General features: G+C 35.8%; 1 protein-coding gene across 2 annotated transcripts in view; it reads right to left on the minus strand.

The window, feature by feature from the left end:
* PBX3 (PBX homeobox 3) overlaps window positions 1-25402 on the minus strand; it is a 193920-nt gene that overhangs the window by 16222 nt on the left and 152296 nt on the right. For both annotated transcript variants that reach the window (XM_016137365.2, XM_036217950.1), the window contains exons 4-5: window positions 22548-22738; window positions 16589-16724 (exon numbers count right to left, since the gene is read on the minus strand). In XM_016137365.2, the coding sequence (XP_015992851.1) occupies window positions 16589-16724; window positions 22548-22738 (327 nt within the window). The remainder of the gene's footprint in view (window positions 1-16588; window positions 16725-22547; window positions 22739-25402) is intronic.

Raw genomic sequence — 25402 nt, forward strand, 5'->3', positions numbered from 1 at the left:
ATCGTTCATCTCCCTAAAACACGTGCTGAGGGGTGGTTCTAAATGAGCGCGGATGATGTTTTCAGTTAAAGATTTTCTTCTTTAAAGTTCTCTCATTTAAAAAAATAAAAATGTGTTAGGTGTACATCTGAATAGGTTCTTTCAGAGGCTCAAAGAAAGCCTCTTTGACAGATTTTGAAACACTGACAGCACAACTGTGGAACTACCTCCCATCAGCTGCACTTTCCTGGGTAAGGCATCAGCATCCCAGAATTAAAACCTAAACACATTTAAAAAAAATAATGGACAAGATTTTTTTTTGTACAGTTAAGTGTCATGTAAATCTAATTCCTATAACTGAAAACATCAAAATGTATTCAGTGTCCTACAGTCGAGCCTTTTGTTTCATGGAAACCTTTTATTCAAACACTATTCCCTACCAAATACACACTCCGGTTTTCTTTTTAAAAATCCAGAAAATTTCACTGAACTTATTTAAAATGAGAATACCTATCCTCAAAAGGTATACTATCTTTTCAACATACATAATTAATTCTCACTAAAAGCGAATCACATACATTTTTAGAGTAAAGAATACACTAAGGGTAGGTCTATTCGGAGACTAAGAATAGACACAGCTCCACTGGGTATACCCTCACCACCCTGTGTCCCTCTGGCTCTCACTTTTCTGGAGCCTGTGAAAACCTAGAGGCTGGGGGCTACTAGCACACTGGTTTGCTGGAGGGCAGGGCCTCAGTTCTCTGTCTCTGTCTCTGTCTCTCTCGGAACCTTTACAAGGTTCTGGATGCACAATACCCAGCAAGAAAACTCTGGTTAAATCTGACAAATGAGCATTTATTGGGCACTCGTGATATGCCCGGCCCTATACTAGGCATTCCACACATACGATCTCATTCAGCCTCCAAACCTCTGAAGAAATTATCATTATCCTAACTTTACAGGTCAAAAAACGAAGACTTCAGGGTAAATAATTTGGTCAAGGTCATACTGTGACTTAATAGTGGTGGAGTAGAGTCTGGGTAACTTTTCTGCACATTCCTATACTGAATGTACAGTCATCTGGAGTTAAAGTCCCAATTTCTCAAAATAAGTGATGTGAAATGATTGTACTACTGCCTAAAGGGAACAAACTTAGTTTTGGCTAAAAAAATTTGGAGTACATGGAGTGCAATGATTTAAATAACTAACTTTAGAAAATCATGAGGGAGAAAAGGAAACTATAATACTTTAGAACTTTTCTCCCTTGATCTTTGACCGAGTCATCTGACAAGAGGGTAACCCATTAGTTCCTTTACCCCTTTCTGCTCCTGGGCTCTGAGTTTTGCTAGAGCAAGTCGCCAGCTCAGGCTTTTGGCCTGCTCTGCCAATCATTCTACCTTTCGACTCATCTCTGACCAGCTCATTCATTCCACGCACATTAAGAGTGTCCAGCAAGCACTATATTGCCACAAAGCAGTCCCTGACTCACCTTCAATCTCCCAAATCCAATTTTACCCTCATCCCTATTCTGTCTATGACAATGGATCCTCTTGTAATAACAATAGCTGTAAACATTTACAAAGGGCTTAAGTACTAAACACTGTTCTAAGTACTCCACATATACTAAATCATTAAATCTTCATAATAATCCAATGAGATAGGTTCTATCCTCACTTATTTTATGATTAAAAGAGGCACAAAGAATTTTTTTAAAAAAGATATGAATATCGTATGTGCAGAATAAATATCTGAAAAGAACAGGTATGTAAGAAACATTTGCAATAAATATATGAGACATTGTTAATTGCCTTTGGGAAGTAGGACTAAGAATCTTAGAAGGGAAAACACAACTTTTAGTTTTGTTGAGCTCTACTGTGTTTTTTAAATTTCATTCATTTCTGTACTTTATTATTTCCTTCTACCTTTTTGTTTTACTGTCCTTTAATAACTTAAGATAGACCGTTCTTCCCTCCGCCCATTCTTTTCCTCTCTCTTTCTACACATACATGTATATATGGTTAATATGTTTAAAGCTATAAATATTCTTCTATGCACTGCTTTAGCTGCATCCCATGAGTTTTGACAGGTTTACTTTCATTATTGTTCAGTTAAAATATTTCCCAATTTCCACTGTGGTTTCATTAACTTATGCATTATTAAGAAATACATTGTTTTCTTTTCAAACACATAGGATTTTTATAGTTATCCTTTTGTTACTAATTTTTCAGTTTAATTCCACTATAGTGAAAAAACATACTCTATGTTTTAAATTATTTAAAAGTTATTGATAGGTGCTTTATGACCCAGAATATAGTTAACAGCACGAGCTGTTCTGCAAGTGCTCAAAAAGAACATGTACTCGGCACTTGTTGGGTAGAGCGTTCTATACTGTCCATTAGGTTTGCTAACCATCATGTTCAAATTCTCTATATCTGTGCTACTCAAAATGTGATTCTGAAACCAATAGCATTACCTGGTAGCTTCAAATCAGCAGGCCCCACTGCAGACCCTTTGAATTAGAACTTTTGGTCCCAGGAATCTGTATTCCAGCAAGCTCCCCAGATCATTGTTATGCATGCTAAAGTTTGAGAAGCACTGTTCTATATCATTTCTGATTGTGTATGTGCATTCTGCTACAGAAAGGTGTAAAAATCCCTTACAATGATTTTGGACTTAGTTATTTTTCTTTGAAATTTTACAAGTTTTTGCTTTATGTTTTTGAGCTGCTTCTATTAGGTACAGATAAATATAGAATTGCTGTATCATCATTATTTAGTGCCTTTCTTTATCTCTAATAAAACTTTTTACCTTGAAGTGTTCTTTACCTGATAGAATAAGCATCAATTTTCTTTTCATTATTGTTTGCATGTGATATTTTCCCTCATACTGTTATTTTCATTCTTTCTGTGTCCTTATGTTTTAGATGTATCTCTCGGAAAATACATATAATTAGGTTTCACTTTTATTATCTTGGCTGACAATATATGCTGACGACTTAGAGCATTTAATTCGTTTACATGTAATATAAGTACTGATATATTTGGATATGGACCTAACATTTTACTCAGTGCTTCCTATTTGTTCCACTTACTATGCTCTTTTTTCCCCCTCTTCTTCCTTGCTTTCTTTTAGATTGTTTATTTTTTTAAAAAATTATTCCACGTTTCCTTCTCTATTAGTTGGGAAGTTATATATCCTTTTAGTATTAAGTGACTACACCAGAGATTATATATTCTTAACTATCAAGTGTAATACTAATTTGTACTTTTATGTCAATTGGTACCTTTTACCACCTTTTCAAAAAACTCAAAAGCATTAGAACATTTACCGTCTTCTCAAAACTTACAAGGCATTATCATTGTGTGTTTTGCTTCAATATATATTGTAAACCAGACTTCATTATTTTAAACAATCAGTATTTTTTAGATTCACGTATACATTTATCCTTCACTTTGCCCACCCTCTCTCTCAAATCTTTCTGCATCTCCCACCCTCTCTCTCAAATCTTTTTACTTCTTCCTGAAGAACACTTTTTATATTTCCTTTAGAGAGAAAATTGGACAAATATTTTCTCTCTCTCTTTGTATTTCAAGTATTGCTTCTGTCCCATTCTTATATTTGTTTCGGGGACTCTAATTACATTTATCGCAGGCTTTTTACTGTGTCCTCTTACTCCCTCTTAAGATTTTCTATCCTATTAGATGGTCATTTTCTTATAATCCATCTTCCAGTTCACTAATTGTCCCTTCAACTATGTCTAATCTGGTTTAAAACCCATACACTGAATTCTTAATTTTGGTTACTGTATTTTTGGTTTTAAAACTCCCATCTTACCTTTTGTTATGGTTTCCAGTTATCTAATAAAATTTTCCATTTGCCTTTTATTTCCTTGGATATATTAGGTTTAGTAATTTTACACTCCATATCAGATTATTTTATTTTCTAGATTTCTGTGGGTCTGTTTCTATTGTCTGTTGTTTGTGCTGGCTTCTTTCAGTACATGTTGTCATGTCTTCCTGTATGTCTTTTTTTATTTTCTTCGGATTGTGTGTCCAGGGCTTATTTGCTTTGTTATAGAAACAACTTGAAGTCTAGAATGACATTATCTTTCTCTACAAAGAAACTGTTCATCTCTCAGCCTCTGTTACCCTCTCAAAATTGACAAATGATCCAGAGAAAAGTCATTTTGCCTGGCCTTATTTTCTTCTTATCTATAAGTTCCCTGGGCAATATCATCCATTCCCAAGGCCTCAACTATGAATTTAAGTGGATGATTCCCAAGCTACATTTTTAACTTTGACCTTTCTCTTAAATACTTTCAAGCTGAACATTCCCCAACTGGGATACTGAGGGCAATGCAAATCTGGTATAACTACCACAAACTTTTAATCTCCCTTCCATCAAACCAGCATTTCCTCATATGTTTCCTGTATCAGCTAATAATATCACCATGTTCAATTATCTGGGCTAAGAAACTCAGCTATCTTCTATTACTCTTTCCTCTTCAAATTCATGTCCAATTATTTACTTAATCTCCAAAAGATCAGTTCTACCACAGAATACATTTCAAATCTACCTGTTTTTCACTTTTAGTGGCCTAATTTGAATTTTCACCACCTCTTGCCTGAATTATACCAATAATCTATGTAGCCACTCTCATTTTAGTGGTTTCCCTTTCAAATTGATCTTATACATTGGTATGAGGATCATCTTTCTATCCGACTGTACACCTCAATTCAGAAGTCCTTATCTTCAACATTTTATTTCATAGCACTTATTACCACCATATGACACATATATATCTTTATATATATGATATGTAATATATATGTTAATTAAGTATCTTTCTTTCATTAGAATAAGCTTCACAAGGATATAATCTCTGTTGTAACCATTGTTATATGTAGCACGATAACCAGAAATTACTGGTTGCATACTGTTGAATAAATTAATTAATGCAAAATAGACATGTAAACTGCTCAACCTCATAATTGCAGGCATAATTGCAGACATCTAAACATCTAAACATCATAATTGCAGACCTTCCTGAATCAGGCTCAGGCTTGACTTTGTACTTAAATCATTTCTTCAACATACATTTATTGAGTGTCTCTGTGCTGTACACTGTGCTAGGTGTGAAGAATACAGTGCTGAATAAGACTGCAGTACCTATCAACATGGAATTCAACATCTATCAGGGAAATGGCATTAAACAATTCCCTATTTAGTTGTAGTTATGGTAAGTGCTATCAAGGAAAAGTCAAAGAATCTATGAGAATATATAATGGAGGATATGAACTAGGAGCACAAGGAAACCTTTCTGAAGAACTTACATTTGAAGTGAGCTTTGAAATAATAAGATGTCCATACATTTGTGTAAGGGGGTCAGGGTTAGACCATTCTAGGCAGGGAAAATAGCATAATAATAATTATCATTATATCTTCTTCTTACTCTGTGATAGGCACTCTGTGAGGTTCTTTATATATATTAGCACGCCAAAACTCCCATAACTCTATACAACACATGCTTTTTTCATCCAAGTTATATATATAAGAAAATGAGGCACAGTAAGGTTAAACGACTTGCACAAGGTCATAGAGCTAATAAGTTGGGGAATCTTTGGGGAACTTTCCTAAATCTCTCAGTAGAAAGTAAACTCCTCCTTGTGTCCTATTCCAAAATGGCACCCACATGCACCTGTGCACTTCCCCAGGTAACTTTTGTATCCTGTCAGTAACGTGCTCGTCTGTCTCCCCCACATTTGACATTCCTAAGGAAGAAGAACCCTATCTTATTCATCTTGGTTTGCCATAGTGGCAAGCACAGTGCCTCAGTACCTGTTCAGTGAATTAGGAAAACGGTGAAAAAGCTTGAAAAGTACCTTTGGCTGGATCAAATTACTATTTGTAGCTTCTACTCTCAAAATCTATACTCATGTTAGAAAAGTAATATACTCTCCACACAGCTGACGGAAGAGTCTGAAAAGAAGAAGAAAAACCAAAAGACAAGGACAAAGGAAGCCCAAGAACATCTTTGGAGAATACCAGACCTCCTGGGTGGGAGCATCACAGAGTCGATACAAGTGGGGAGCCAGGAGGCTTGCACTTTGAGCAGGTTCTGATCTGGTGTCTTCGCACTTTGGGTTATACTGTGTATCTTTTGTTTATTCCTCTTATATGGTCTCACCCTGCACCTGGGCTCCAAGAGGCTGACCCATGTGGCTTCAGGCCTCTGGCTAAAGAAGTCGCTGGCAGGAGATGAGAAGAATTGAGGAGTAAGGTCAGAGGATTTGTTCCGCTGACTCCCTCACTGTAATACTGCCTTAACTTGAGGTCTTGGTTACTGTCCTTCTCTGCACACCTTCTATGTTTTGGTTGGGTTCTGGTAACCCTTCCTTCATCTCAGGACAAAGGATAGTAACGGAACCAACCATTATAAATATTATCCCTTTGTGGATTCCCTATACTTTGCTCACACTTCTGTAAATAGTCACTCTGTTAAACTCTCCTCAACTTTTTCTAATTAGAGTGTGCCATCTATCTTCCGCTGCGACCCTGAATAATATGTTGGCCTGTTGGTCTGATGTGCCTCACAGAAGCAGGGCCATGGAAAGGTGAGATGCAATGATCAGGCACAGGCATGAGAAGAGCCTGATGGGACTACTTAAGGAAAGGAATAGACAAAATAAGATGATGGGGACAAAAACTGGAGGGACCATGATTCCGATTATGGCTTCTTCTAAGGTGCAAGATAAAAAAAAAGACACTACATCTAAGCTGAAAATAGTCTATCTGTCTTTAGTTTGGGTATCATGCCAAACTTATGTTAGATTCCCTCAAAAAAGTCAATTCTAAAATGAATATAACATCACTGGAGCAAGCTTTAGGGACCATGCTAATTATAGTGCTGATTGTTTGTAGAGAATGACAACAAAAAAAATCAGAGGCTTCCCCGGTTTTCTTTAAATCTTGCAGATATGCCTTTTTGTACTCAGTATTGCGGCATCCTCAAAGCTCCCATCTTTTTACAACCTGCTCCTTTGTTCTTTGCACACTGTTTAATGACATCCCATCTCCACTAAGACACACAATCAGAGTCTTTATAGAACAGAGGGTCTGTAGCCTTCTTTTAAGACAGTGCGAAAGGACCACTTTAACAAAATAGCTGCCATTTTCCTTGAGCTTGTCTCCAGTTCACCAATGGCATACTTACAGTAGAAATCTACTTCTGCCTTCTGTCTACTGCCAAGGTAACTGAAAAGGCCTTTATGAATAGCTGAAAGAGATACTGTAATTTGATAGTCGTTTCTTTTTTTCCTGCTCTAATTATTATTTTAACGGGCTTCTTCTTATTTTAATAGATTTTTTTTAATAAGGAAATCTTACTTACAAATTTTAATTAGCTTACTGAATATTCACTGCTTTGGAATAAGTAGTTTAATGAGTAAGGAGACCTCAGACTACTAACTAGCCTGGAGTCTCTGAAGTAGCTTAGCGGGAAATGATGAAGCCCTGGTGATGTGAGCCCTGGCCTGTGCCTCGCAAACCAGGACTCTGCAGCTGGGGCCCCAGTGATAGAGGAATCACACTGCCTCTCGCAGGGGAAAAAGTAAAACTCCGGTTTCTTTCATTTTATCAAGAACTTCTAGCTCTACTACTCCTAAAGACCTGTGACTCTTGTCAAATCACTTAACTTCTCTGAACACGAGTTGCCTCATCTGGAATGGTAAGTTACTTTTCTCCATACCAGACTATTTAAAAGTGGGTCTTGTGCACCACTTGAAAAGCTCTAAAATACATTAGTTGAATGAATGGATGAATGAATTTCAATGCTGCCAACTAATCTCTTTACCATTTCAGGTTCTCATCTGTTAAAAAAAATCAGTATTTTCTTTACAGTACATTTCAATTAGAGGAGCAATGAAGAATAAGTTAACATTTTTCATTCTAAAAACTCCTAGCACAGAAAGTAGGGCCAGAGTTATTTAAATTCAAGATTGGAAGCAGGAGAACAATGGAGTTTTTTGTGATTTGCTAACCTGAATAATCGATGCAAGTTAGCTCTATTCCAAAAAGTAAAGGCATATTAATATCTGCTCCACTAAGAATATGTGACAATTTAAGTATGATTCTCAGTGCTTATGACAATTGAAATAATTTCTCCTTTTGTTAATTTTCAGGGTGTTATGTAAAAGGGGAACTCCAGTTTAATTAACCCAAACCTTAGAAAATCAGAAATTTCAAATTCTGAGTTCTGCTTATAATTCTATGTTAAGCATGTTTATAAAATTAGCACAAATTAATGTAGAACTCATATAAATCATACATTTTTTCACTTACCTGTGCCTATTTATATACTATAATATATAACGACCTTAAAAACTATAGTACATATTAATTTAATATGCCCCAAACCAAAATTTTGATCTTCTCCCCCAAAACTTGCTCCTCCCAAGTCCTTCTCCAACACACTTACTAACAAGTCCATCCTTCTACTGTGAAGACCAAAAATTAGGGTTATCCTTGACTCTCATTCTCTTACATGTCACATCTAATCTATCATTAACCCTCTCGGCTACACCTTCATGATTATCTGTAACCCAACCACCTCTCATCACCTCTATTACTAATGTTCTGGTCCAAGCCACCACCATCATCTGCCTGGATTATTGCAGTAGCTTCCTAACTGGTGGCTGCTTCTCCTTGCCTCCATGGTCTATTGTCAATATAGCGGCCATGTGTTCCTATTAAAACTTACGTCAGATCATGTCACTCCTCAGTTTTCCTTAAAAGCCCAAGTCATTAGCATGATCTATAAGACCGCTGTGCCATTGGACCTCATAGTCTCTTTAACTCCGCCTCCTACTGCTTCCCCCACTTACCTAGGCCACTATTACCTCAGGCCCTTTGCACTTATTCTTCCTTCTGCCTGGAAAGTTCTTTACCAATTAGCCACATGGCTTGCTCATTTATCTCCTTCAGTCTCTACCAAAAGATATTTTCTCAGGAGCGGCTTTCTTTACCACCCTATTAAAAATTACACCCTTTAACGCCCTGTTTCCATCCCTCCTTTAGTTTTCTCCATAACACCTATCACTTTATAATTTATCATCTCGTGAATTAGAGATGATAAATTTTATCTGTTTGTATCCTCTCAAGAAAATATAAGTTCCATGAGGGGATATTTGTTGTTGTGCAAGTAAACTTTTTAGTCAAGTAAAAACAAATTATATATATAAAGGGGCACACATCATAAGTATAGAGCTGGATGAATTTTCACAAAGTGAACACATCCATGAAAACATTTAGATCAAGAAACATTTCGCTTTCCAATCACTGTTCTCCCAAGGAAACCACTATCTTGACTTCTAACACCAAGATAAATTTTGCTTGTTTTTGAACGTTATAATAAATGGACTCATTCACTAAGTGCCTAATTTCTTTCACTTAGCATTATGCAGTTACATATAGTCAAGATGACTCATTCTCATTGCTACATAATATTCCAAATATACATAAATATACCACTTTTACTTACTCCTTTTCCTATCGATAGACATTTCCACTGTTTCAAGCTTGGCCATTAGGAATACTGTTGCTAAGAATATTCTTACATTATCTTTTGGTGAACAGACACACACAGCTCTGTCAGGTAGGGCAGGGAATTTTGCCTATTAAGTTCACAGATGTCTCATCCATCCCTAGCATAGTATCCGGCACATAACAGGGATTACAATAGCTGTTTGCTAACAAATGAATAAAATTATTCTTTTTAAAATTCTGTTACTTTAATAATTCACATAAGACTTCCTTGACTGATATATGTAGGTCTATAATGCATAAACATTAAATTAATCCCTGTATATCTATCGCTCAAAAATATCAGTGATACTCCTTGAATATTTCTTCCTAATCCTATTCCACTTAACTGCATTTTAAAATTTTCTTTAAATATATATATATATATATATATATATATATATATATATATATATATATATCCCCTAAATGATATGCTGTTTAATTTGCTTGGATTTGACTTCATAAAAATATCACACTACGAATGTTTTGCAATTTATATTTTCGTTCAATGTTATGTTTCTGTATTCACTCAAATTCATGTGTGTAGCTGTAGATCATTCTTTTTTCATTGCTGTATAGTAATCCACTGTGGGATTATACCAAAGTGGATTTATCCATTTCCCCAGTCAATGGGCAATTGGCTTATGTCAAGTATTTTTGCCATTTCAAACATTACTATGAATGCTTTTTACATATGTCTCTTGACCTATACAGATAAGAGGTTTTCTAGGGCAATTTCAGCTAGAGGTGAAATTATGGGCGAAATGGTATGTATAAGTTCAAATTGACAAAATAATGCCAATTTTTCCAAAGTGACTATCCCAATTTATATTCCTACCAACAATATTTAGGGTTCCTGCTGCTGTATATCCTTGCCAATAATGTACAGACTTGGTATGGTCAAACTTAGGATTTTTTGCCAATCTGAGAAATATAAAATGTTATTTCATTGATTTTTTTAAATCCCTTTTTCCTGATTACCAATAAAAAGGTTCTTTTCATATTAACTGACCACTTATATTTCTTCTTTTATGAAATTCTTGTGTCTTTTGTCAATTTTTCTATTTCTTTGTCTTTCTCTTATTAAGTTATAGGAGTTCCTTATATATTTTGGATCTTAATCCTCTTGCTTAGATACCTATAAACATCTTATAGTTTGTGGACTGTCTTCACATATAAAAGAAGGTTTTATTTGAAATAATTTCAAACTTGTAAAAATAAAAATAATATAAAGAACATCTGTGTGTGCCCCTTACCCAGATGCACCTGTTAACATTTTGCCCATGTTTTATCATTCGTGTGCACACACATGCGTACTCTTTGTGTATGTGTTTATATATATACATACATACACACACACATATACACATATAAACACACACACACACGCACACACACACACACAATTTGTTTCTGACCCATTTGGGGGTAAATTATACACATCAAGCTCCTAAGTAAATCAGTGTATATTTACTAAGACTAGAGAGATTCTCTTATATAACCATAGTACAATTATAAATTACTCTAGTAAATTTAATCTAATAAAATTCTTTATAGCATTTTCCCCTCTCTAGTACAGGATCCAATCTAGGGTCAAGTACTGCATTTACCTGTCATGTCTTTTTACCTTCTTTTTATCTGCAACATTTCCATGGTCTTTCTATGACATTTTTAAGAAGAATACTGCTCCCTTCCTCCCTTTTCCCCTAATAGGACATTCCTCATTTTGGGTTTGTCTGATGTTTTCTAGTGATTAGATTCAAGCTACTTTCTTGGATGACATACTATACACAATGTCCATCTGTCCCTCTTTGGTGATGTTGATTCTAATCACGTGGTCAACTTTTTGCTCCATTTCTCCATTCGATTTTTTTTAGCCCTTACAACTAATAAAGGGCCTGTAGAGAGATACCTTAAGATCATGTTCTTCTACAAAAATTACTCTTAGATTTATTATTTATTGATACTTCTTGCCTGATCCAATCTTTACTAAAATGATTGTATCGTGTTGATGTTTCAGTCCTTATGAAGTACTTTGGAAAATGTTCTACCATAGAATTTGCAAGTCCTTTCCTTTTTTGTTTATACATTTTATGTCCTTTTTAAGAAATTCTTTCCTACCCTTGAAGTACATTTTCTTCTGAAAGTTTCCCACTTTTTTTCCAGTTTTATCGAAATATAATAGACAATTAGTTGCTCATATTTACATTGTATAATTCAATGAGTTTTTTCAATTATAGTTGTCATACAATAATATATTAGTTTCAGTTGTACAGCACAGTGATTAGAGATCTATATAACTCACAAAGTGATCACCCCACTAATTCTAGTACCCTTCTTCCTCCTTACATGTTTATTACAACATTGTTAACTATTTTCCTTATACTACACTTTATATCTCCATGACTGTTCTGTAATTATCCGTTTGTACTTCTTAATCTCTTTGCCCCTTTTCACCATCCTCCAACCTCTCTCCTTTCTAGTCGTCCTCAAAATATTCTCTGTAGCTACGAGTTTGTTTCTGTTTTTGGTGGTGGTGTTATTTTATTCTTTAGATACCATATGTACATAAAATCATGTGGTATTTGTCTTTCTCTATCTGACTTACTTCATTTAATACAATACCCTCTAGGTCCATCAAAGCAGTATCTTTTTCTGCCCCCTTCCTTTTAGTCTGTGTGTCTTTTAATCTGAAGTGAGTCTCCTGTAGACAGCATATGTAGGGGTCTTGTTTTCTTATCCATTCAGCCACCCTATCTTTTGGTTGGAGCACTTAATTCTTTTCCACTTGAGGTACTTGTTGATATATATGTAGTTATTACTATTCTTTATTCATGTTTTTGATACATGTTTTTTCTTTTTAAAGACATTCCTCCAACATTTCCTGTAATACTGGCTTGGTGTTGGTAAATCCTTTTAGCTTATTTTTTTGTCTGGGAATCTCTTTATCTGTCCTTCGACTCTAAATGATAGCTTTCTTGGATAAAGTATTCTTCGTTTCTATCACTTTGTGAATATTTGTGCCAAACTGTTCTGTCCTGCAAAGTTTCTTTAGAGAAATCAGCTGGCAGTCTTATGGATGCTCCCTTGTAGATAACTGCTTTTCTCTTGCTGCTTTTAAGGTTCTTTCTTTGTATTTAACCTTTGGCATTTTAATTATAACGTGTCTTGGTGTGGGCCTCTTTGGGTTCATCTTTTTTGGGATTCTTTGAGCTTCCTGGGGGTTGGCTGTATGTCTATTTCCTTCACCAGGTTAGGGAAATTTTCCATCACTATTTCTTCAAATAGGTTTTCAACTTCTTGTTCTTCCTCTTCTCTTTCGGGTACCCCTATAATACGAATGTTTTTACATTTAATTTTGTCCCATAGGCTCCTTAAATTATTATACTCTTGGCTTCTTTTTTCTTGCCAGTCTGACTGGGTGTCCTTGGCTTCCTCATCCTCTGTATCAGTGGTTCGATCCTCTTCTTCATCCACTCTAAAATACTCTTCATCTCATATAATGTGTTCTTCATTTCTGATTGGTTCTGATTGGTTTCCTTTTATAAGTTCAATTTCCATTTTTTTGTTTTTTATCTCCTTGTCAAAGTTCTCACTGAGTTCATTGAGTATCTTCATAACCAGTGTTTTGAACTCTAGGTCTATTAGATTGCTTGATTCCATTTTCCCCGGATCTCTGTTCTGTTCCCTCATATGGTTTCTGCTTCTTTGTCTTCCCATTTTGGCTGCCTTTCTGTGTCTGTTTCTATGTACTAAGCAAACCTATTGAGTCTCCCTGTCTTATTAGTGTGATTTTGTGTAGTAGGTGTCCAGCAGCACAGTCCTGAGAGAGGTTCAGCTGCAGGCCAAGTTTAGCCCCAGCCTGTGCCCCTCCAGGACCACCTGTTAAGATTTAGCAAGCAATCCACGCCAGCAACTGAGACCAGCTGCTACCAGTGCGCGTCATGGAGCTGCTCATCAAGGAGTACTGGACTTGCCCAGTATACAGCTGGATATGGCTCAGGTACAACCACGAGTTGAGGGAGGAGGCAGAGTTTCAGGGGATCCTCTGGGCAGAGCAACCTCTGTTATCCAGCTTGGTGACGTCTCAGCTATGGTGGTGCTGTGTCCACACACTGGGAGGGAAGAGGGCTCAACAGAGGAACAACGGATACCGCCAACACTTCTGCCCGAGAGGAAGCCTCACCTCCGGCCTTGCTCCAACAACTCAGTGTCCCCAAGTAAGTCCTCAGTGCGCCCCAAGCAGCCAAACAGGCATTGGTGCTCAGAGTGAGTCTATCATAGCGAAAGTCCCTTTAAGAGGAGCATCTGCAGCTGCCTTCATCTCTTTCCCACTCAGCCACTCGAGACAGGGCATCCTTGCGCCTTCATTCCCTCCTACCTCCAACTGTTGCCTGCTGATTTCTCTCCCTCATTGTAGGGCTTCTGTTCACCTAGACCCCAGGTGACTCTGCTTGCCGTTTTGCTCTGTGTTTCCGTCACAACTTCGGTGTGGTCACAAGGGGAGATGTACAAAGAAAGCCTCTATCGTCTGCGCCACTTTGCCCAGGATCCCCCATTTATTTTAATTATTAAATATTTAAGCAGTACTTTAAATATTTCAATCAATAAAGAATAAATCAGTTTCGTATACTCTAAATCTAGCAAAAATAGCATTGCTACAGTTGCCTATTTTCAGTGAATTTCAAATTTTTAAGTTAGTTTTGCATATAAACAATTTCTGAATTCTAATAAATTTAATTACATTTCAGTAGGATGTATATTTTAACCAGTGTTTTAAAAAACAGTGGGTTTTTTTTTTTTTTTCTTTAGAACAGTAGTTAACCTGTCAGGTCTGGAACATTCTCTGCTTTCACTTCTAAATAATTTTAACAAAAGGACGCTAATTAGAAGGCTAGCAACTGATGTCTTTCATAGTTAAAATGATAACATCATTGTTTTTACTTCAGGCATATGGGGTAGGGGAGTTGTTGAGAGGAAATTAACTTTTTTTTAGGCAGGAAAAGGGTAAAAGGGGAGGAAATTGTCAGAATTTAAACTGATGATGCTTAAACTGATCCATCAAGTTCTGCATTTGAAAGGCTGACCTGGGAGAAATAAGGTCAGAAAGTATGCTTTTTAGACAGAGTAATATATCTATGTCTATGTTATTTCGACCTCTCAAGCAATTACTAAAACAATTTCAAAACCTAGCAAAGCTATTTTTCTATAGAAAACAAGTAAAATGACTATAGAAATAAACATTTTTTTTTAAAAATTGATAAATGGTTCCTAGCCTATGTTAGATGTACAGCAAAATCTCCTTTGTTTAGAAGTCAGCAGGAAACTTTTCTCTTACTTATTACACAAGCAACATATTAAGCAAATCCCACATTACACACAAAATGCTAGTACTACAACTAATGAAAAACCAGGATTACATTAGTTTTTGAGAAATGTATAGAATCTGTGCTATTCTCCAATGGTGACTATATTATAGAAAATAAAAAAGAAAAAAAAGAAAGAAAAGGAGCAGAAACATGAAAGCACCTTTTTTCAAATTGGGCCCACAAACGTTTGAATACTAAGAGAGTAGTCGAAAGAGCTGGAAAACCAGGCTTGGCAACATTGGCTGGGGTTCAGCATAAGCCCAATTCTTTCAATAGTGTTCAGGGAAATGTACACACCAGAAAACACCCACTTGACATAAATACACTTTTAATTTCATCTTCCCTGTGTGACCCAGGATATTATACTGCTCCTTAGTATTTCAAGTGGCAATGAGTACTACATAATCCAGATAGTGATGTTTTATAAAAATACGTCTCTGTAAACTGGTAACCCGAATCAATGATATTCCATTTCAAAATAAGCAACAATAACAATAAAAATCAAGATATGCCACGATTTCATAGGAAAGTGACAATAACTATTAAATAGAATCTTAATTACAAATCTCAGTTTTCTTTAGAGGTTCTATGGAAACTAGTTCCAAAACAGGGCTGGGTAACATCTTAAACTCAGACCCTATATTCCCTTGAATAACAATGTTTAATATACTGACCTGAAAATTTCAATGGAATGTGAAGTGGATCTTTAGCATCTTGGACTTCAGATGCGCAACAGAAGCGTTTATTTAGAAACTACTTAAAAATTTTTGTTTCATGTGACCTCTAGGGAACGTTAAAATTTCTGCTAAGGGTCAGCTTTTCCTTAAGTTTCACTGCAAGAACTGGTTAGTAACTATGATATTTGTATGATATACAGAAATGATATTCAAATGGCAAATGTATACAATATGAATATTTAAATAAAATTACATTTTAGAGCCAATGCTAATAGAATATACTTATTATTTTAAGGAAGTACTGTTGTTTGCTTATTTATTTGTCTCTAATCCTCAATCTAAATACCAGTCTATTTACCTAATAAAACTAAATATATATTTTTTTTAGATGATGACAACTAACTTCGGGGCCACGGTTTATTACAAATAGACATTTGAAACAAAATACAAAAAACAGTGACAAGAATGAACTTAATTTTTCTGTTTAATGGATAACAAGGAAGCAAGGACATCCTTGGGACCCAAATATCATAAGATTATCAAGAAAGGACTTGGTAAATTCCTCAAAGCTTTCACCGAATAGTTACATTAAATTTCCTTTCGTCCACAAATGAATTGGTTTCTCACTTGGTAGAGGCTTAGGCCAGTTGTTTAAATTGGAGAAAGCAGGACTATATGCCATTTACTGAAGAGTTACCGAAGTGTAAACTGTGTCTCTTCCCATGGCATGTTTATGTCCTCTCTATAGAAGATTTACACTAGGGCAGTGGGTGACTATCTTGATTCCTTGTCACTTAGGATTTTTAAAAAACTACCGAAGCTTAAAAGCTTGCATAAAAATGTGCAAATAGCTATATTTTCTTTACATCTTCTTTAATGATGGAACACTTTAAAATGAAATTTGATGAGACTGTCCTGAGGAAGAAATAAGTTTCCTGTATTACTGGGGAAAAGAGACATACCCATGGAGTGCGCACTCACCTGTGACACTGTGATGCTGCATTTCTTGGCCAGCTCCTCTTTGGCTTCTTCACTGGGGTAGGGGTTGCTGAGGTGTGAGTAAAAATATTCATTCAAAATTTCTGTGGCCTGTTTACTGAAGTTACGCCTTTTTCGTCTATGACAAGAACCAAAAAGAGAATTGTAGTTATGATCAGCATTAACCAAAGAGGAATATATATTAATTAGCATCATAAAAAAAAGATTAATATATTTAAGCAGTTTTAGGCTCTAATTTATCACTATGATATTGTAAATTATGCTCTTGGCATCTTCCAAAGCATTATCCAACACATTTTAAGATACAGAATCACTAAGAAAAACACTAGAATGTGAAGCACAATTAACTTCATTTTTTAATTTATTCAACAAATATTTATTGAAGATCTAATGTGTTCTAGGTACTCAATACAGATCCAGTTGGAACAAAACAGATAAGATCTACCAGAGTTTACAAGAGATTGAGGGTTAAAGGAAAAAGCAGGAAGTTGAGGGAAAGAAAGATATTAGACAAGTATCACAGAAATAAATAATTATACATTGTAGTAACCATATCATGAAGGAAAAGCACAAGGTATAATGAAAGTGTATAGAGGGAAACTCTCATAGATTATGAAGTCAAGAAAGGTTTCTTTGAAGGAGTGACATTTAATCTGAGACTTGGAAAATGTACAGGAGCTAGTCAAAGAGTAGAGGGAAAGAATGAGCAGAGAAAATGATCTCGAAACAGAAAAGAGGTTAGAAGTCCAAAGGGCTAAAAGAGATTGGAGCACAGCAAAAATCAGAAAATGTATGAGATTAATCTGAAAGGATGGCAGGGTCCAGATTATACAGGCTCAGTGGGCCCCATAAGAACTTCTAGATTTTATTTCACCAATAGGAAGCTATTACAGGTTTTATATTTTAAAAAGATTGTTCTGACTGCTGAGAATAGAGGGAGGTGGACATGAAAGGAAATACAGAGATATTTAAGGAGACAACTGCAATGGTCAAATTGAGAGATGATGGTAACTTAGCATACAGTGAGAGTAATGGAAATAAAAAGATTCAAGATTTGAAAGGTAAAAGCAATAGAAATTGGTGATGGATTTTATGGGGGTCGTGGGTAGAGAAGACAGAGAGGGAAGATAAGAAAAAAAAATACATTAGAATTTCTGGATTTTTCTGCTTAAGCAACTGCCTGGGCTGAGGTATGATATGCTCGCAAGGGAGAGGGTAGGGGAGGATTTTTTTTTAACTGGGAGAGGGGAGGCAGAGCGTCAGAAGATTAAGTATCTATTAACGATTTATTTCAGATAGCAAAAATATTACTTACATTTGGTTTTTTTTATTAAGATTTTAGAATTCCAGCCTGAAAATTAACATTTGTCAGACTTCACTTTAAATTAGATTCTCCAGTAAATAGAAAATACTTTTCCTAAATAATTTTCTTAATACTTGCTTCCAAATAATCTTAACGATATTCTCAATTGTGATATCCTACACTCAGAAAGACAGTTAATAAGCAGCTGTAAATGTGTATATCATATGAGAGTCTTCTAGTTAAAATGATGTCACTAACATGGCAGGTTAGGTATGTGATCTATGTCTCGACATTAAGGGAAAGTCAAGGGAGCAAGAAATCTAGATCTGAAGAAAATATCTCAACTTATCGGAACTGAAATGTCTTAATTTCAATAATTTTTTGAAAGGTTAAACCATTGTTTCCTAAGGGATGAAGAGGAGATTCAAGATCTATTTGAGGATTAAAATCAACAAGATTTCCTGATGAATTGGATGGAGGAGGTGGTAAGGGAAGACAGAGAAGGGAAGGAAGAGAAATACAGCAACAGTAATTAGCATTTTTGCAGTAGTCATGCATTACCTGAAAAGAAAAACAAAGCCCTAACCCGAGGGTACTTTCGAGAGGCATGCTCTGATGAGTAAGTGGTTTGGTGAGTAAGGCGGAAAAGGTCTAGAATAGATACTGAAACTGTCAAACCTACAGATAATTACCTGGCTCTCGGATAATGTTTTTTGAGACCATACGATAATGACCTGTTCACAAAAATCTAGGGTTCTGGCTTTTTATGAAAAATTGGAAGACCAGCCATACCAGGTATGCACTCTTGGGAGGCAGCCGTAGACTAAAGCTGAGTGATGGCTGTCCGCTAAGATAGGCACCTGTCTGCTCTAATCCTCATGGCCCCTCATCCAACCACTCTACTCAATGCCATTATATGTAAGCATGTGAGTTTGTGACTCTCAATCTAAGACATGGAGTCCAGCAGCAAAACCCAGGGCACAGTGGAATAGGTGACATAGAGCATTTCTTTAGGAACTGAGGACTTACGAAAACAGGAATGAGCAGAATCTTGGAAGACAAAGATAATTTTGGCTCACTTATCAATTTGCCTAGGAGTGGTTTTAGCGAACGTATAGAAAAACCTCAGAGAATAAATTTATGGGCAGAACAGAACACCTTACCCCAGACATTCTGGCTGTGTCTAAACTGTAGCACTTCTACTAAAAGAGAAGAGGGACCTATGCAAGTTTGTTCTTAGTTGGTTTGTAGCCGTGCGTGCTTTAGCTTGTTCAATTACCAAGAAAATTTGAGTATGGCCTTACAGAAAGCCAGAGCGAGCAAGGGAATCATGAATCTGAATGAACAGGTTCGCCTAGAGCAGAAGAACCTTGCTTTCTCAGTGCAGAGGTCTTGCTAAGGGGCACTACAAAAATAGAAAGAACCAAAGCTCAGTATTTGCATTCACTTGAAGGCGTAAGAGACAGCTCAGCCTTATACTTTATTGTTTTAGAAAAACATTCTATAGAAAAACCCATTAAACATTTCCCCTAAATGTCATTCTCCCTCAGGTGTCACCGCACTTCTCGTGGCCGCGCCTCAGGCCAGTGTGCAGTGGTGCATCAGTCCCAGGGCCGCGTCACTAACAGCAGTCTCTGTGGGGAAAGGGACTGTGCTCCAAGCCCTGCCACCTTCTCTCTTGCTCTGCTCACTTTGGTTTGTTAACATACTTACTCTTCTTGGAAGAAAAATAAATCATTTAGGTGTATACATTATAAATGCAGTTATATATTTAAAAAAAAATGAGGACGCATGTTGACAAGAATGGGAAAGTACCAGCAGAAATAAGGATTGTAATTGTGTTAGGAAGGATTCTTTCTGTTGGAAGTATTTTTAAATATCTTTGATTTATATATTTCTAAGTTAAAAATGCTCAAAATTGACCATTTAAAAATGTTATTTTTTTTGACTTCGATTTGAGCTGTGAAAAGTATTAAGTGAAAATATTCATTCATGTGTCTAATCAATAAATAACTTTTCACAGCCTATTACATGTAAGATTCTTGCTTTAAGGGGATATAAATGTGTGGTTTGGCTGTTGCTTTCAATGACTCTTAATGTACAAAGGTAGAGAACAAATGTTTGTGAAAAGCTACAAGAAAGGCAGTCTGCATAAAGTTTGGTCCAGAGAATTGTATAAACTTAGTGTTGAAGAGAAGGCGAGGACCAGTCAGTGGAGTGATTAAAGCAGGCTTCCTAAAGAGGTAACTTTCAGGCTGGGCCTGAAAGGATGAGCAGGGTTTCACTAGATAATAGATGTGAGTACTGGCTATGGTCCAGGCTCTGTACTAGACACCCTCACAGATGACAACTCATGACTGGTGACCAACTTGGGAAAAGGGTTAGGAGAACAGGGTTTGTGTGGAAGGCCAGGAGGTGTGTGGTGGGGGATGAAAGGTGAGGGGTGTGTGTGATGTTAGAACTGGTGGTTAGGCAGAGAAAAAGACAGACTTCTAGCCAGAAGAAACAGATAAGACCAAGAGTTATTTCATTTTAGGTTAAACACAGGAAAGAATATAGTAATGTAGAATATAGTAACAGCACTAAAAATGCTCAAATTTTGATCTAATAATTTCATTTTCCAGAATTAGTCCTCATGATATAATCTTAAAATCAAAAGCTTCAAAGCATAAAGATTTTCATTGAAACACTAGTTTCAATAAAATTCTGTCTAAAATAGTATCCTTTCTCCATCATTTTCTCTCTCCTTACCTTGCTTTATTTTTCTTCATAGCTCTTATCTTATTATATTTCATTACAGTGTTAAATATTTGTTTACTTGTTTATTATGTTTCACCAAGTAGAATGTAAGCTCAATTGGGACAAGAATGTCAGCCTATCTTGTTTATCTTTATATCCTCAGCACAAATAAATATTTGGAGAAGGAGGGACGAAGCAAGCTATAACGGAAATTAAAAGGTACAACTTAAATGCTCAAAAACAGAGGAATGGCTAAGTAAATTACTATATAGACATTTGGTAGACTTCAATCATTGAAACATTATTTAAAATTAGAGTTTATACTCTATAAAAAATGTTTATATAGTCATACTAAATTTTGTACAAAAGAAAACCAAATTATATTGTACTATCACAAAAACATTTATTTTTTTTTAAAAAAAAGCCCCCCAAAACCCAATGGAAATAAACTGAAACATTTATGGTGTTTTTTTTTTCTTTAGGTAATAAAAATGTGCTTGTCTTTTATCCTCCATCCTTCTATTCTATATATTTTCCAAATTTTCCATAGTGAGCTTGTTATATTTTTTAATAAGAAGAAATAAAACTTTAGAAAATTTTAACAACAACAAAAAAGTAATGCAAGCAGGAATATGTCATATAAGGCTTTAAATGCCAGGTTAGGTAGTGTGCATGAGTTATCCAGCATTGAAAAGCTACTGCAGTTTTTAAGCAAAGCAGTTAGGGCATCATAGCGATGCTATAGAAACAGAAAAGGAATGTGGAAGGGGGGGGGGTGGGAATAAGCCTGGAGACAGCGAGACTATTAGAAAGGTACTGTGCTAGTCCAAGTACAAAGAATGAACATGAACTGAGCAGTACAAGGAAGGATGGAAAGAAGGGGTAATATAGGAAATGTTAAAAAAAAAAAAAGTACTGGTGAGTTCTAGCAACTGATTTATTACAGAAGAAGGAACCAAAGGTGATACAACTGGGCTTTGCTCAACTAGGAGAATCGTAGTATAATTAGTGGCATATGTTTCCTTATCTGGCTCTAAGGAAGAGCTCTGGCGTGGAGATGGTCCACACACCTTGTTTTCCAGTTGAGAGGCTGACTTAGTTCTTTTCTTTAATACTGTAAAATTTGGATGATAATTAGCGCCTCTGTCAGATTCCAAGGGAGAGAAAGCCAAACAAATACAAACTCCTTCCCAAGCTGAAGATTGATCATAAGCTTTAGCAATGCCCAAGAGGCGTCCCTGTGGAGGCTGCACAGAGCAGCAACTTGACAGTTCTTCTATTTTGTTACCCAGTAGGTCAAACACGCCATATACAATTCATTACCTATGAAACTTTCAAGTTTCTCCCGTGAAACTTGGAGAAAGCTTCAGATCAAAAGGAAATTTTCATCCTTACAGGAGAAACTGATACGCTTTCTTACCTGATTTGGAAAAAATGGAGTTTGGGGTTTTGTGGTGACTGCTATTAAATAAAATACCACTTCCTTTTTAGGAGTAATCAGTATCTCCAAGTATTTTCTTATACTATACACATAACATTGAGAAATTCTTAGAAAACAAAGCTTTGTTAAAATAGAGTTACGGACTAAAAGTTATCAAAAATACTATTTAGCATCAGATCTGAAAGGCTACATATTCCTAAATCATTAGTAGCCACACTAATCCTATCCATTTCCTGAGTCACCAAATTGGTAGTCCATAGCACTACCATTCTCAGGCAAGAAGAGGCTTGACAGCACGGGCATCATGAGGTGAGTTACCTGTCAATCGTAGAGAGGAGCTTATACCCAAATTAATGAAGAATTTAAGACCAATTGGTCATTTTCACAGAAAATAATATACAAGGCACGAAAAGGAGGAAAAAAAAAAAGCTGTGCAACAGATTTGTGGCCTCACATACCTGGCATCAAGGAACCTTGATCTTAAAATCATAACAGCTTCACAAGTGCTTTGTTTGAGCTGCATCTGAATGGAACTAAATTTTCGATGGATGATGCCCACCATTCTTTCAATCTCTTTTGGGGAAATGGGACGTGTTCTACTCTGCTCTCGGAGAAGGTTCATCACATGTGTAGTGAATTCATTACATGCCTGTAAAGGGGGTAAAAAAAATCACTCCTTAGGATTCTGGTATTTTATATTATCACACCCAGACATTAACTCATCTGAATTTCCACCTCATTTGCGATTGCCAATGGCATTATACAGTAGGAAGGGTAAAATGAAAACTAAGACACTTATGAAATGGCAGTGATAGTTAGATGGGGCAGCAAGAATTCTGAAACTATGAGTGGCCAGACATGCAAAGGAGACATAGCACTCAACTGCCCTTCCCACCCACCCTTGTCCCTCATTTCAAAATGAGGTTTTCCCATTGGAGGATGCTCTCTACCAATGCCTATATATAAATACAAATATATGTTCAATGTTTACACTAAGTACCTAGTAATTTCTCTGGGGTTTTATATTTATTCTACAAATGTTTACTGAAGGACTATGAAGTTCGAATTCTTCCAAGTGCTATTAAGAGACAGAGAAGTGAGCAAGATGTGGACCTGGCCTTTAGTGCGATAAAATATATAAAAACTAATTCTCAAAAAAGGCAGTCTGTACAAAGTGTCAAAGGAAGATAGGAAAAGAGCTTCCTAAGTTCCAAGGAGGGAATGTTCTCATCCGAAGGCAGAGATGATGTCTGGCTGCATGGTGGAAGTGACATTTGGGCTTTAAAGAATACGTAGGATTTTTGAGAGGTAGATAAAGATGGGAATCAGGAGGAATTCTAGGAGCAATAAAAACCTTAGAAATAATGGTATGTAGCAAGTCAGAGGAATTGAGAGACTATGTAGAGGAGAACAGGGGACACAGGTTGTATTAGCATGCACAGGGCCTTGGATGCCAAGCAAGCCAACATCCTAGTATAATTTAGCTGTGGTCTGAGCCCTATCAGTGGACATGAACCATCCCTGGAAGGTGGGCAGAGCAGCTTGACTCTTCAGGGATGGGAAAACTCTTATCAGATTCACATCTCAAACTTTTTAGTTAACAATCTTTAGCTCATTGCTTTGAGTTCGCTTACATTCATTTATAACTATAAAACCATGTAACTGGGCCTACACTGAAATCCAGTACTGCCTTGGTAAAGCATCAGTCTATACCCTTGAATTGAAAGAATATCTTCTGGCATTTTCGTTAAAAAGGCAAGACAGGAGATTCTGCATCTTACTGCACGGATGCCCCTGGTAGGGCAAGCAGACAGAACAATCATTGATCACCGCAAGACACATTCTGAAGCTATAATAATGTCCACTTCCCTACAGATATCCTGAATATTGCTCACATCTAGCAAATGATGGTTTTTCTAACTGCTCATTAGAGAACTAACCTTTCAAGTATACTGGGTGTTTTGATTATTCTAAGATTTTATGGAGCGTTTCTATAAATGGAACTTTTCTATAAATATTTGAGGTGAGGTAAAATGAGTCTTGCTTACCAGTTAAAGTTTTTTTATGTTTTAATTCTTAAGAAATTTAAAATTCCTTGTGAGTAGCAATACTATATTATACTTGTGGAATTCTTCAGAGTGTGAAATTGTGTAATATACATAGTAAGCATCCAATAAATACCTATTGATTGGTGGGTTTTTATATTACAATTTAAGAGTAATGTTGATTAATAGCCTTAATTAAATACATTATCCTTAAACTATAAATAATGAAGTCTTAACCTGAAGTCCATGGATAAGTTTAAAATGCCTATGACTCCACGAAATCTTATACAAGTCATATGTACATGTGTATTTCCTGAAGGGACAATCTGTGGAAATTTGTTTTCTTTGTAGATTTTTAGCCAGTGTATAACTAAAAAAGACTAAGGATTACTGTCTTTTGTTCTGACAAACAAAAAAATTAAGAAACTTTGCAGTTCTAAATCCAGAAGTTCTTTCCATCTTTAAGGAAGCCAAAATAAAATTTAAGATTTTCCCTGTTCTATTGTCATTTTAAACTCATATGCCAAACTAAAAAAAAGTAGTCAGCCTGCCAAGAACTGTGTATTTTTTCTTGTACTTTCCCTAAAGAGATGTTCATATAATTTCAAAATTATACAATGATATACAATGAGACAAACTCCAGTCTTCCATTTTCTCAGCAGTAAAATGAAGAAAATTAAACTGAAATTATTTCCCCAAACCGGATCAGCAAGTTCTATACTTCCATAGCCAGTTCCAAGAAATGTTAATACATGGTCCAATAATACAAATCTCTTTTCTCTAGAGTAGTGCTGTCCAAAAGAAATATATTGAAAGCCACACATGAAAAATTTAAAATTTTCTAGTAGCCACACTAAAAAAAATAAAAATAAAAAGAATCAAGTGAAATGAATTTTAACAATATATTTTATTTAATCCAATATGGAAAATATTAAACATTTCGACATATAAAATTTTAAAAACTGTTAATGAGGTATATTACATTCTTATTTTCATATACTTTGAAATCCAGTAAGTATTTTACATGTACAGAATAATCTCAATTCAGACTAGCCAGATTTCAAGGCTCAATAGTTACATGTGATTAGTGGCAACTGTATTAGACAGCACAGCTCTATAGCATCTTGTAGACCAATGTACTAAGTAAAACTCTTCGGGAAACAGTATAGTATGCAATCTTTGATGTTTCCTTTCTTATTCTTCACCACCACTCACTCATTCACTCTCACACACACACACAAACACACACACACACACACACAGCTTCT

This window comes from Rousettus aegyptiacus, unplaced genomic scaffold (genome assembly GCF_014176215.1).
Source record: "Rousettus aegyptiacus isolate mRouAeg1 unplaced genomic scaffold, mRouAeg1.p scaffold_m13_p_3, whole genome shotgun sequence".
NCBI classification, from domain to species: Eukaryota; Metazoa; Chordata; class Mammalia; order Chiroptera; family Pteropodidae; genus Rousettus; species Rousettus aegyptiacus.